At 45.0% G+C, this 14,105-nt stretch overlaps 1 protein-coding gene and 2 long non-coding RNA genes across 4 annotated transcripts in view; 1 reads left to right on the forward strand and 2 right to left on the reverse strand.

Annotated features, from left to right (window-relative positions):
* Nucleotides 1–14,105, reverse strand: part of LOC118380367 (globoside alpha-1,3-N-acetylgalactosaminyltransferase 1-like) — an 80,638-nt gene that overhangs the window by 60,081 nt on the left and 6,452 nt on the right. Inside the window, exon 1 of one of the 2 annotated variants that reach the window (XM_052529105.1) lies at nucleotides 10,997–11,143. The exons of the other annotated variant lie outside the window; for it this stretch is intronic. Within the exon in view, the coding sequence (XP_052385065.1) occupies nucleotides 10,997–11,006 (10 nt within the window). The 5' untranslated portion in view covers nucleotides 11,007–11,143. Of the gene's footprint in view, nucleotides 1–10,996; nucleotides 11,144–14,105 lie in introns of those variants that run through there. 2 annotated transcript variants of the gene reach the window in all.
* On the forward strand, nucleotides 6,199–7,032 carry LOC127932997 (uncharacterized). Its single transcript, XR_008146731.1, has 3 exons — nucleotides 6,199–6,300; nucleotides 6,588–6,815; nucleotides 6,884–7,032. It is a non-coding gene; the product is annotated as an uncharacterized LOC127932997 (long non-coding RNA).
* Nucleotides 9,510–10,092, reverse strand: LOC127932995 (uncharacterized). Its single transcript, XR_008146729.1, has 3 exons — nucleotides 10,036–10,092; nucleotides 9,804–9,948; nucleotides 9,510–9,600 (listed from the first exon to the last, which is right to left on the reverse strand). It is a non-coding gene; the product is annotated as an uncharacterized LOC127932995 (long non-coding RNA).

The following is a 14,105-nucleotide window of genomic DNA, read 5'->3' on the forward strand; positions in this document are numbered from 1 at the left end:
GACCGCATAAAAGTTTTCTAAAGATATACTACAGTTCAAAAGTTTTACGTCACTTAGAAATGTCCTTTTTACAGAAAAACGTATTTTTCTGTCCATTAAAATAACATCAAATTGATCAGAAATACAGTGTGGACATTGTTAATGTTGTAAATGACTATTGTAGCTGGAAACGGCTGAATTTTTATGAAATATCTACAGAGGCCCATTATCAGCAACCATCACTCCTGTGTTCCAATGGCACGTTGTATTAGCTAATCCAAGTTTATAATTTTAAAAGGCTAATTGATCATTAGAAAACCCTTTTTGCAATTATGTTAGCCCCGCTGAAAACTGTTGTCCTGATTTAAAGAAGCAATAAAACGGGCCTTCTTTAGACTAGATGAGTATCTGGAGCATCAGCATTTGTGGGTTCGATTACAGGCTCAAAATGGCCAGAAATAAAGTACTTTCTTCTGAAACTCATCAGTCTATTCTTGTTCTGAGAAATGAAGACTATTCCATGCGAGAAATTGTCAAGAAATTGAAGATCTTGTATAACGCTGTGTACTACTCCCGTCACAGAACAGCGCAAACTGGCCCTAACCAGAATAGAACGAGTGGGAGGCCCCGGTGCACAACTGAGCAAGAGGACAAGTACATTAGAGTGTCTCAGTTTGAAATAGACCCACAAAACACCAGTCTCACAACAGTGAAGAGGTGACTCTGGGATGCTGTCCTTCTAGGCAGAGTTCCTCTGTCCAGTCTCAACGTCACTGAAGATGATGCTGGCCTTCTAGGCAGAGTCCTCAACTGGCAGCATTATTAAATAGTACCCACAAAACACCAGTCTCACCCACAAAACACCAGGCAGAGTTCCTCTGTCCAGTCTCAACGTCAACAGTGAAGAGGATGCTGGCCTTCTAGGCAGAGTTGCAAAGAAATATATCTCAGACTGGCCAATAAAATAAAAGATTAAGATGGAAAAAAGAACACAGACACTGGACAGAGATATGGCTTTTTCAAAAACAAGCACATCCTCTGCCTAGAAGGCCAGCATCCCAGAGTCGCCTCTTCAATTTCATGGTTGTTTTAATGTGCTTTTCTTTCAAAAACAAGCACATTTCTACGTGACCCCAAACTTTTCAATGGTAGTGTATACATTTTCACAGCGTTACCATGGAGTCTTATGAAGAATAATCCACAGTTCTGAAGCACCTGAGTGGTGAGTTCTGTAGCCAGGACCCGTAATAAACCTGAGTGGTGAAGAACACAGACACTGGACAGAGATATGGCTTTTTCAATCCTCTGCCTAGAAGGCCAGCATCCCAGAGTCGCCTCTTCAATTTCATGGTTGTTTTAATGTGCTTTTCTTTCAAAAACAAGCACATTTCTACGTGACCCCAAACTTTTCAATGGTAGTGTATACATTTTCACAGCGTTACCATGGAGTCTTATGAAGAATAATCCACAGTTCTGAAGCACCTGAGTGGTGAGTTCTGTAGCCAGGACCCGTAATAAACCTGGTGGTGAGTAGAACCAGACACTGGACAGAGATATGGCTTTTCAATCCTCTGCCTAGAAGGCCTCCCAGAGTCGCCTCTTCAATTTCATGGTGAATGTTTTTCTTTCAAAAACAAGCACATTTCTACGTGACCCCAAACTTTTCAATGGTAGTGTATACATTTTCACAGCGTTACCATGTCTTATGAAGAATAATCCACAGTTCTGAAGCTGAGTGGTGAGTTCTGACCACTTCCTGAGTGGTGAGTTCTGGCTAGCCAGGACCCGTAATAAACCTGAGTGGTGAGTTCTGTAGCCACCGTAATAAACCTGAGTGGTGAGTAGAACACAGACACTGGACAGAGATATGGATTTTTCAATCCTCTGCCTAGAAGGCCAGCATCCCAGAGTCGCCTCTTCAATTTCATGGTTGTTTTAATGTGCTTTTCTTTCAAAAACAAGCACATTTCTACGTGACCCCAAACTTTTCAATGGTAGTGTATACATTTTCACAGCGTTACCATGGAGTCTTATGAAGAATAATCCACAGTTCTGAAGCACCTGAGTGGTGAGTTCTGTAGCCAGCACCAGTAATAAACCTGGTGGTGAGTTCTACCCTGCCGCCCCTTACACTCCAACCACCAGGCTACCCTACTGTCACTTACATTTATCAACATAGGCTATCTCTATTAAGACCCCCCGATAGCCAGCACCAGTAATAAACCTGAGTGGTGAGTTCTGTTGAGCCAGCACCAGTAATAAACCTGAGTGGTGAGTTCTGTAGCCAGCACCTAGTAATAAACCTGATGGTGAGTTCTGTAGCCAGCACCAGTAATAAACCTGCTTTAGTGGTGAGTTCTGTGAGCCAGCACCAGTAATAAACCTGAGTGGTGAGTTCTGTAGCCAGCACCAGTAATAAACCTGAGTGGTGAGTTCTGTAGCCAGCACCAGTAATAAACCTGAGTGGTGAGTTCTGTAGCCAGGACCCGTAATAAACCTGAGTGGTGAGTTCTGTAGCCACCGTAATAAACCTGAGTGGTGAGTTCTGTAGCCACCGTAATAAACCTGAGTGGTGAGTTCTGTAGCCAGCACCCGTAATAAACCTGAGTGGTGAGTTCTGTAGCCACCGTAATAAACCTGAGTGGTGAGTTCTGTAGCCACCGTAATAAACCTGAGTGGTGAGTTCTGTAGCCACCGTAATAAACCTGAGTGGTGAGTTCTGTAGCCAGCACCAGTAATAAACCTGAGTGGTGAGTTCTGTAGCCACCGTAATAAACCTGAGTGGTGATTTCTGTAGCCACCGTAATAAACCTGAGTGGTGAGTTCTGTAGCCAGCACCAGTAATAAACCTGAGTGGTGAGTTCTGTAGCCAGCACCAGTAATAAACCTGAGTGGTGAGTTCTGTAGCCACCGTAATAAACCTGAGTGGTGAGTTCTGTAGCCACCGTAATAAACCTGAGTGCGCAATGACATGTTCTTGAAGGCCAGTATATCCTTTTTTTTTTCGTCAGTATGTTTTTACTACATTTGATTTATTTTATTGTACCTTTATTTAACTAGGCAAGTCAGTTAAGAACTAATTATTATTTACAATGACGGCCGTCCAGAAGTCAAAAGACGTCCTGCGAGGACGGAGTTAAGATGATTATTATTAAATAAATAAATAACATACACGTAGGCGGCACACATACACACATACACACATACACACACACACACACATACACACACACACCACATACACACACCACATACACACACACACACCACATATACACACACACTCATACACACACACCACATACACACACACACACACACACACACACACACACACACACACACACATACACACATACACACATACACACACACATAAATGTAGTACACACACACACCACACACATACACACACACACACACATACACACACCACATACACACACACACACCACATACACACACACACACACCACACACATACACACACACACCACACACATACACACACCACATACACACACACACCACATACACACACATACACACACCACATACACACACACCACATACACACACATACACACACACACCACATACACACACACACACATACACACACATACACACACACACCACATACACACACATACACACACCACATACACCACATACACACACACACCACATACACACACACACCACATACACACATACACACACACACACACACACACACACACACACACACACACACACACATACACTGGTGCATACACACATACACACACACCACATACACACACACACATACACACACACATACACACATACACACACATACACACACCACATATACACACACACACCACATACACACATACACACACACACACATACACACACACCACATATACATACACACACACACACCACATATACACACATACACACACACCACATACACACACACACATATACATACACACCACATATACATATATACACACACACACACCACATATACACACACACCACATACACACACCACATACACACCACATACACACACCACATACACACACACACACGCAGCTTTTAAAATGATGAATGTTTTGTGTCAAACCAAAGTTTGTTCTAATATGTTCTAATAAAGAACCCATTATTTGTGTTCAGTTAATTTTATAAGGGATGTGCCACAATCAGGTGCAATTAATATCCAATAAAGCATTGACGTTTAGATATACTTGCAATCTTAATTTAAAAAAATTTAAAAAAAACTAATGTGTATATATATATATTTCTTCAAATAGTATCAGTTGATGTATACTGATTCAACTGTTGACACAAACAGCACAGCTAACATTGTGACAACTTGCCCCATACTGTCAGCTACGGGGCAAGTTGTCACATCAATCAATCAATCAATCAATCAAATTTTATTTATATAGCCCTTCGTACATCAGCTGATATCTCAAAGTGCTGTACAGAAACCCAGCCTAAAACCCCAAACAGCAAGCAATGCAGGTGTAGAAGCACGGTCAGAGTGTCTTCCATGAGTATGAACTTAATTTTGCAAGGAGAAAAGCAAATATTTAGGCAATACCTTAATCTATTCATCGATAAATGGGTCTTAATAGAGATACCGATGTTGATAAATGTAAGTGACAGTAGGGTAGCCTAGTGGTTAGAGTGTAGGGGGCAGGTAGCCTAGTGGTTAGAGTGTAGGGGGGCAGGGTAGCCTAGTGGTTAGAGTGTAGGGGGTTAGGTAGTCTAGTGGTTAGAGTGTAGGGGGCAGGGTAGCCTAGTGGTTAGAGTGTAGAGGCGGCAGGTAGCCTAGTGGTTAGAGTGTAGGGGCGGCAGGGTAGTCTAGTGGTTAGAGTGTAGGGGCGGCAGGGTAAACCTAGTGGTTAGAGTGTAGGGGCGGTAGGGTAACCTAGTGGTTAGAGTGTAGGGGCGGGGTAGCCTAGTGGTTAGAGTGTAGGGGGGCGGCAGGGTAGTCTAGTGGTTAGAGTGTAGGGCGGCAGGGTAGTCTAGTGGTTAGAGTGTAGGGGCCGTAGGGTAGCCTAGTGGTTAGAGTGTAGGGGCGGTAGGGTAGCCTAGTGGTTAGAGTGTAGGGGCGGCAGGGTAGCCTAGTGGTTAGAGTGTAGGGGCGGCAGGGTAGCCTAGTGGTTAGAGTGTAGAGGCGGCAGGGTAGCCTAGTGGTTAGAGTGTAGAGGCGGCAGGGTAGCCTAGTGGTTAGAGTGTAGAGGCGGCAGGGTAGCCTAGTGGTTAGAGTGTAGAATAAGGCGGCAGGGTAGCCTAGTGGTCAAGCGTTGGACTAGTAACCGGGAAGGTTGCAAGTTCAAATTCCCGAGCTGACAAGGTACAAATCTGTCGTTCTGCCCCTGAACAGGCAGTGAACCCACTGTTCCCAGGCCGTCATTGAAAATAAGAATTTGTTCTTAACTGACTTGCCTGGTTAAATAAAGGTAAAAATAAAATCACCTGAATGATTTTGAGCCTTTGATTGTTAGGCAGCTAGTTGAGAATTCAACTCTTTTACTGTTAGCTGGAAAGTCAGTTAGGGAATAATTCTTGTGAACAGTTCTGAAATGTCTCTCGACATTTTCCCATCTTTAGTAAGAGCTAAATGTTTGAATGGCAGATCAGACACACACACACATGTTTAATATGTCAATTAAAGCAGTTTTATTTAATTGTTTTTCAGTGCAGGAATATACGAGAAGGCGCTAACCTGTAAGCATACGGTGCTTCAGAACTGTGGATTATTCTTCATAAGACTCCATGGTAACGCTGTGAAAATGTATACACTACCATTGAAAAGTTTGGGGTCACGTAGAAATGTGCTTGTTTTTGAAAGAAAACACATTAAAACAACCATGAAATTGAAGAGGGACTCTGGGATGCTGGCCTTCTAGGCAGAGGATTGAAAAAGCCATATCTCTGTCCAGTGTCTGTGTTCTAACCACTCAGGTTTATTACGGGTCCTGGCTACAGAACTCACCACTCAGGTTTATTACGGTGGCTACAGAACTCACCACTCAGGTTTATTACGGTGGCTACAGAACTCACCACTCAGGTTTATTACGGGTCCTGGCTACAGAACTCACCACTCAGGTTTATTACGGTGGCTACAGAACTCACCACTCAGGTTTATTACTGGTGCTGGCTACAGAACTCACCACTGTTTATTACCTGGCTAGGGTTTATTACTGGTGCTGGCTACAGAACTCACCACTCAGGTTTATTACTGGTGCTGGCTACAGAACTCACCACTCAGGTTTATTACTGGTGCTGGCTACAGAACTCACCACTCAGGTTTATTACGGGTGCTGGCTACAGAACTCACCACTCAGGTTTATTACTGGTGCTGGAACTACCAGAACTCACCACTCAGGTTTATTACGGTGGCTACAGAACTCACCACTCAGGTTTATTACGGTGGCTACAGAACTCACCACTCAGGTTTATTACGGTGGCTACAGAACTCACCACTCAGGTTTATTACGGTGGCTACAGAACTCACCACTCAGGTTTATTACGGTGGCTACAGAACTCACCACTCAGGTTTATTACTGGTGCTGGCTACAGAACTCACCAATCAGGTTTATTACTGGTGCTGGCTACAGAACTCACCACTCAGGTTTATTACTGGTGCTGGCTACAGAACTCACCACTCAGGTTTATTACTGGTGCTGGCTACAGAACTCACCACTCAGGTTTATTACTGGTGCTGGCTACAGAACTCACCACTCAGGTTTATTACTGGTGCTGGCTACAGAACTCACCACTCAGGTTTATTACTGGTGCTGGCTACAGAACTCACCACTCAGGTTTATTACTGGTGGCTACAGAACTCACCACTCAGGTTTATTACGGTGGCTAAGAACTCACCACTCAGGTTTATTACTGGTGCTGGCTACAGAACTCACCACTCAGGTTTATTACTGGTGCTGGCTACAGAACTCACCACTCAGGTTTATTACGGTGGCTACAGAACTCACCACTCAGGTTTATTACGGTGGCTACAGAACTCACCACTCAGGTTTATTACGGTGGCTACAGAACTCACCACTCCTGTTAGGTTTATGGAATAACTGGTGGAATAACTGGCTAATAACAGAACTCACCACTTAGGGAATAACAGGTTTATTACGGTGGCTAGGGGAATAACCTGTTAGAACTCACCACTCAGGTTTATTACGGTGGCTACAGAACTCACCACTCAGGTTTATTACTGGTGCTGGCTACAGAACTCACCACTCCTGGTTTATTACTGGTGCTGGCTACAGAACTCACCACTCAGGTTTATTAACGGTGGCTACAGAACTCACCACTCAGGTTTATACTGGTGCTGGCTACAGAACTCACCACTGTGTTTTATATCATAATGTGGGTTGGAATAACTTCTGTCCTGTTAGGGGAGAACAACATGCTTCGTGTTTGTCTATAAAGCACTTCTGAATAAGCTAATAACCTTCTTATTTAACATCACTCATCAATATCAGAATTATAATTCCTAAAACCAGGTCTCAAGCATGGATTCCACTTGAGGCCCATGTGATTTCCACAGGTAGGGCTGCCTTTTCCTGTTACGCTCCTTGCCTGTGGAATAGCCTGCAGACTAAACTTAAACCTGAGACTGTTGTCCCCCTGTCGCCCATTAACCTGTTAGTAGAATAACCTGTTAGGGGAATAACCTGTTAGGGGAATAACCTGTTAGGGGAATAACCTGTTAGGGGAATAACCTGTTAGGGGAATAACCTGTTAGGGGAATAACCTGTTAGTGGAATAACCTGTTAGGGGGAATAACCTGTTAGGGGGAATAACCTGTTAGGGGGAATAACCTGTTAGGGGGAATAACCTGTTAGGGGGAAATAACCTGTTAGGAGAATAACCTGTTAGGAGAATAACCTGTTAGGGGAATAACCTGTTAGTGGAATAACCTGTTAGTGGAATAACCTGTTAGTAGAATAACCTGTTAGTAGAATAACCTGTTAGTAGAATAACCTGTTAGTAGAATAACCTGTTAGTAGAATAACCTGTTAGTGGAATAACCTGTTAGGGGGAATAACCTGTTAGGGGAATAACCTGTTAGGATGGAATAACCTGTTAGGAGAATAACCTGTTAGGGGAATAACCTGTTAGGGGAATAACCTGTTAGGGGAATAACCTGTAAGTAGAATAACCTGTTAGGGGAATAACCTGTTAGGGGAATAACCTGTTAGGGGAATAACCTGTTAGGGGAATAACCTGGCAGTAGAATAACCTGGCAGTAGAATAACCTGTTAGGGGAATAACCTGTTAGGGGAATAACCTGTTAGTGGAATAACCTGTTAGGGGAATAACCTGTTAGGGGAATAACCTGTTAGTGGAATAACCTGTTAGTGGAATAACCTGTTAGTGGAATAACCTGTTAGTGGAATAACCTGTTAGTGGAATAACCTGTTAGGGGAATAACCTGTTAGGGGAATAACCTGTTAGGGGAATAACCTGTTAGTGGAATAACCTGTTAGGGAATAACCTGTTAGGGGAATAACCTGTTAGTGGAATAACCTGTTAGGGGAATAACCTGTTAGGGAATAACCTGTTAGGGGAATAACCTGTTAGGGAATAACCTGTTAGTAGAATAACCTGTTAGTGAATAACCTGTTAATAACCTGTGGGAATAACCTGTTAGTGGAATAACCTGTTAGGGGAATAACCTGTAACCCGTAGTAGAATAACCTGTTAGGGGAATAACCTGTTAGGGAATAACCTGTTAGTGGAATAACCTTAGTAACCTGTTAGTGGAATAACCTGTTAGGGGAATAACCTGTTAGGGGAATAACCTGTTAGGGAATAACCTGTTAGTAGAATAACCTGTTAGTGGAATAACCTGTTAGGGGAATAACCTGTTAGGGAATAACCTGTTAGGGGAATAACCTGTTAGGGGAATAACCTGTTAGGGAATAACCTGTTAGTGGAATAACCTGTTAGGGAATAACCTGTTAGGGAATAACCTGTTAGGGAATAACCTGTTAGGGGAATAACCTGTTAGGGGAATAACCTGTTAGGGAATAACCTGTTAGGGAATAACCTGTTAGGGTTAGAATAACCTGTTAGGGAATAACCTGTTAGGGGAATAACCTGTTAGGGGAATAACCTGTTAGTGGAATAACCTGTTAGGGTTAGGGGAATAACCTGTTAGGGAATAACCTGTTAGGGGAATAACCTGTTAGGGGAATAACCTGTTAGGGGAATAACCTGTTAGGGGAATAACCTGTTAGGGGAATAACCTGTTAGTGGAATAACCTGTTAGTGGAATAACCTGTTAGTGGAATAACCTGTTAGGGGAATAACCTGTTAAGGGGAATAACCTGTTAAGGGGAATAACCTGTTAAGGGGAATAACCTGTTAAGGGGAATAACCTGTTAAGGGGAATAACCTGTTAGTGGAATAACCTGTTAGTAGAATAACCTGTGTGTAAATGTAATCTGTTGCTGTATGTTTTTATTGTGTTTTGTGTAGTTTTGTGTAGTTTCTTAAATCATTGTACCTAAACTGTACGTGTAAACATGTATACGCAGGGCCCAGCTGTAACAGAGACCTTGGTCAGGGCCCAGCTGTAACAGAGACCTCGGTCAGGGCCCAGCTGTAACAGAGACCTCGGTCAGGGCCCAGCTGTAACAGAGACCTCGGTCAGGGCCCAGCTGTAACAGAGACCTCGGTCAGGGCCCAGCTGTAACAGAGACCTCGGTCAGGGCCCAGTTGTAACAGAGACCTTGATCAGGGCCCAGTTGTAACAGAGACCTCGGTCAGGGCCCAGCTGTAACAGAGACCTTGGTCAGGGCCCAGCTGTAACAGAGACCTTGGTCAGGGCCCAGCTGTAACAGAGACCTCGGTCAGGGCCCAGCTGTAACAGAGACCTTGGTCAGGGCCCAGCTGTAACAGAGACCTTGGTCAGGGCCCAGCTGTAACAGAGACCTCGGTCAGGGCCCAGCTGTAACAGAGACCTTGGTCAGGGCCCAGCTGTAACAGAGACCTTGATCAGGGCCCAGCTGTAACAGAGACCTTGGTCAGGGCCCAGCTGTAACAGAGACCTCGGTCAGGGCCCAGCTGTAACAGAGACCTCGGTCAGGGCCCAGTTGTAACAGAGACCTTGATCTCACTCTGTGTTCCTTGTTGAAACAAAGGTATAACAAAATGAATTTTTAATAAAATTCATAAATATGCATGTGTGTGTAAATGAGTGTTTTCACATTAGTTCAAATGTGAGCCTTCTGTCCCATGTGATGGATATGCAGAGGCTTCAATAGGTTTCAATAGGTTTCACATGACACGCCCCGAAATCAGTGTGACGATATGACCCAACCAGACTTTCATGACAAATGTTCCTGCCCCCCCCCCCCCCCCGAGCCGATAGCTTGATAAATCCATTCAAACGCAACATCATAGTTGACATTCGCCTTATTGTGTGACACTGAGTTTTTTTGTGATTCCTTGTTGACCAAACAGTAATTGCAAAAAATATATATATATATGAAAAGATTTCAAAAGCTTTGTCGTAATCTCAGAGTGCAGAAACCAACATGGCTATCCGTTAATCAAGAGGAATTTAACCATATAGCGACTGGACCAAACATTTCCTCCATACATGATTAGCTCACAGTAAATACTGACGATATTTGCGAACGAGTTAAAACAACAACAAGATAAACATTTTGTAGATGTTGTAAACAAATAAATACTGCATATAGGGGGGAACATGAACGCGCCAAGCAAGGGGAAGTAAATCATGCGCGTTCGAAACGTGAGTGGATGAGTTCGCTTCGTCAAAAAAATAAAATTACATTAATAGATATAGATTTTTTTTTTCTTTCTAACAACACAAAAACGCCAAACTCGTTAAAACAAACCTTAACCATTTTATCTACTAAATCATATCACTTATCATATCTACATTTAGGCCCAATAGCATCTATGTACTTGTTTTTTTTATTTTTATTGACTTGATTTTTTAAATTGTACTCACTTCTAGGCATTTTGACTGATGTCCCTGAAAAATCACCTGGTCCCAGGTGAATGTACAGTATAATCTACAGGAGCGGTCTAAACCCGTCACTGTACAAATAAATGTATCCATTGAGCTTCCCTCTCTCCAGAAGTATACACTCGTTCACTCTACTCAAGCAGGCATAAAGTAACGGATTGGTACAAGCATGGCTGGAGGGAGGTTCCGTCCTAGTCCCATACTAACTCTCCTCCCCCAGATTTAACTAAACAATGTCTGTCTGATCATTTAGTTATGTTAGCATCAAGTTTGTTAGTGCTGGAATGGAACAAAAGCCTGCAGTGTTCCGTCCAATAGAGCAGAGCATTGTCTCCCCCTGCTGTCTGTCTGTGTGAACTGCACTCCCGAACACTTAGAACAAAAAAGGGTTCCAAACGTATTCTGCGGCTGTATAAACAGGTGAACCCTTTTTTTTCTTTTTTTTTTTGGTTCCAGGTTAAACTCTTTCGGGTTCCATGTAGAACTCTCTGCGGAAATGGTTCTACATGGAACCAAAAGTGTTTCTTCAAAAGGGTTCTCGTATGGGGACAGCTGAAGAACCCTTTTTAGTTCTAGATAAAAATAAAAGTGCTACGGGTGTACTGATACAGTTATACCACTAGAGGGCCGATTTCCCAGACACAGATTAAACCTAGTCCAGGGTTAAAAATCATTATCCATAGAGATTCTCTACTGAACTCAATCAAATGTATTTATAAAGCCCTTCTTACATCAGCTGATATCTCAAAGTGCTGTACAGAAACCCAGCCTAAAACCCCAAACAGCAAGCAATGCAGGTGTAGAAGCACGGTGGCAAGGAAAAACTCCCTAGAAAGTCCAAAACCTAGGATGAAACCTAGAGAGGATCCAGGCTCTTTAGTTCAGGACTAGGTTTATTGAGAACAACACAGTGATACATTCTTTATGTCAGACACGACGACCACAGATATCAGAGATACATCTTTCCCTCAGCTTCCCACTAGCCACTCTACCATGAAGGCCCGATTGGTGGAGTAGCTTCCCACTAGCCACTCTACCATGAAGGCCCGATTGGTGGAGTAGCTTCGCACTAGCCACTCTACCATGAAGGCCCGATTGGTGGAGTAGCTTCCCACTAGCCACTCTACCATGAAGGCCCGATTGGTGGAGTAGCTTCGCACTAGCCACTCTACCATGAAGGCCCGATTGGTGGAGTAGCTTCCCACTAGCCACTCTACCATGAAGGATTGGTGGAGTAGCTTCCCACTAGCCACTCTACCATGAAGGCCCGATTGGTGGAGTAGCTTCCCACTAGCCACTCTACCATGAAGGCCCGATTGGTGGAGTAGCTTCCCACTAGCCACTCTACCATGAAGGATTGGTGGAGTAGCTTCCCACTAGCCACTCTACCATGAAGGCCCGATTGGTGGAGTAGCTTCCCAACCACTCTACCATGAAGGCCCGATTGGTGGAGTAGCTTCCCACTAGCCTCTCTACCATGAAGGCCCGATCGGTGGAGTAGCTTCCCACTAGCCACTCTACCACGAAGGCCCGATCGGTGGAGTAGCTTCCCACTAGCCACTCTACCATGAAGGCCCGATCGGTGGAGTAGCTTCCCACTAGCCACTCAACCATGAAGGTCCAATTGGTGGAGTAGCTTCCCACTAGCCACTCTACCATGAAGGCCCGATCGGTGGAGTAGCTTCCCACTAGCCACTCAACCATGAAGGCCCAATTGGTGGAGTAGCTTCCCACTAGCCACTCTACCATGAAGGCCCGATTGGTGGAGTAGCTTCCCACTAGCCTCTCTACCATGAAGGCCCGATTGGTGGAGTAGCTTCCGTCTGGCCACTCTACCATGAAGGCCTGATTGGTGGAGTAGCTTCCCACTAGCCTCTCTACCATGAAGGCCTGATTGGTGGAGTAGCTTCCCCACTAGCCACTCTACCATGAAGGCCCGATTGGTGGAGTAGCTTCCCACTAGCCACTCTACCATGAAGGCCCGATTGGTGGAGTAGCTTCCCACTAGCCACTCTACCATGAAGGATTGGTGGAGTAGCTTCCCACTAGCCACTCTACCATGAAGGCCCGATCGGTGGAGTAGCTTCCCACTAGCCACTCTACCATGAAGGCCCGATTGGTGGAGTAGCTTCCCACTAGCCACTCTACCATGAAGGCCCGATCGGTGGAGTAGCTTCCCACTAGCCACTCTACCATGAAGGCCCGATCGGTGGAGTAGCTTCCCACTAGCCACTCTACCATGAAGGCCCGATCGGTGGAGTAGCTTCCCACTAGCCACTCTACCATGAAGGCCCGATCGGTGGAGTAGCTTCCCACTAGCCACTCAACCATGAAGGCCCAATTGGTGGAGTAGCTTCCCACTAGCCACTCTACCATGAAGGCCCGATTGGTGGAGTAGCTTCCCACTAGCCACTCTACCATGAAGGCCCGATCGGTGGAGTAGCTTCCGTCTGGCCACTCTACCATGAAGGCCCGATCGGTGGAGTAGCTTCCGTCTAGCCACTCTACCATGAAGGCCCAATTGGTGGAGTAGCTTCCCACTAGCCACTCTACCATGAAGGCCCGATTGGTGGAGTAGCTTCCCACTAGCCACTCTACCATGAAGGATTGGTGGAGTAGCTTCCCACTAGCCACTCTACCATGAAGGCCCAATTGGTGGAGTAGCTTCCCACTAGCCACTCTACCATGAAGGCCCGATTGGTGGAGTAGCTTCCCACTAGCCACTCTACCATGAAGGATTGGTGGAGTAGCTTCCCACTAGCCACTCTACCATGAAGGCCCGATTGGTGGAGTAGCTTCCCACTAGCCACTCTACCATGAAGGATTGGTGGAGTAGCTTCCCACTAGCCACTCTACCATGAAGGCCCGATCGGTGGAGTAGCTTCCCACTAGCCACTCTACCATGAAGGCCCGATTGGTGGAGTAGCTTCCACTAGCCTCTACCATGAAGGCCCGATCGGTGGAGTAGCTTCCCACTAGCCACTCTACCATGAAGGCCCGATCGGTGGAGTAGCTTCCCACTAGCCACTCTACCATGAAGGCCCGATCGGTGGAGTAGCTTCCCACTAGCCACTCAACCATGAAGGTCCAA

The sequence above is a fragment of the Oncorhynchus keta genome, chromosome 11 (assembly GCF_023373465.1).
Source record: "Oncorhynchus keta strain PuntledgeMale-10-30-2019 chromosome 11, Oket_V2, whole genome shotgun sequence".
NCBI lineage: Eukaryota > Metazoa > Chordata > Actinopteri > Salmoniformes > Salmonidae > Oncorhynchus > Oncorhynchus keta.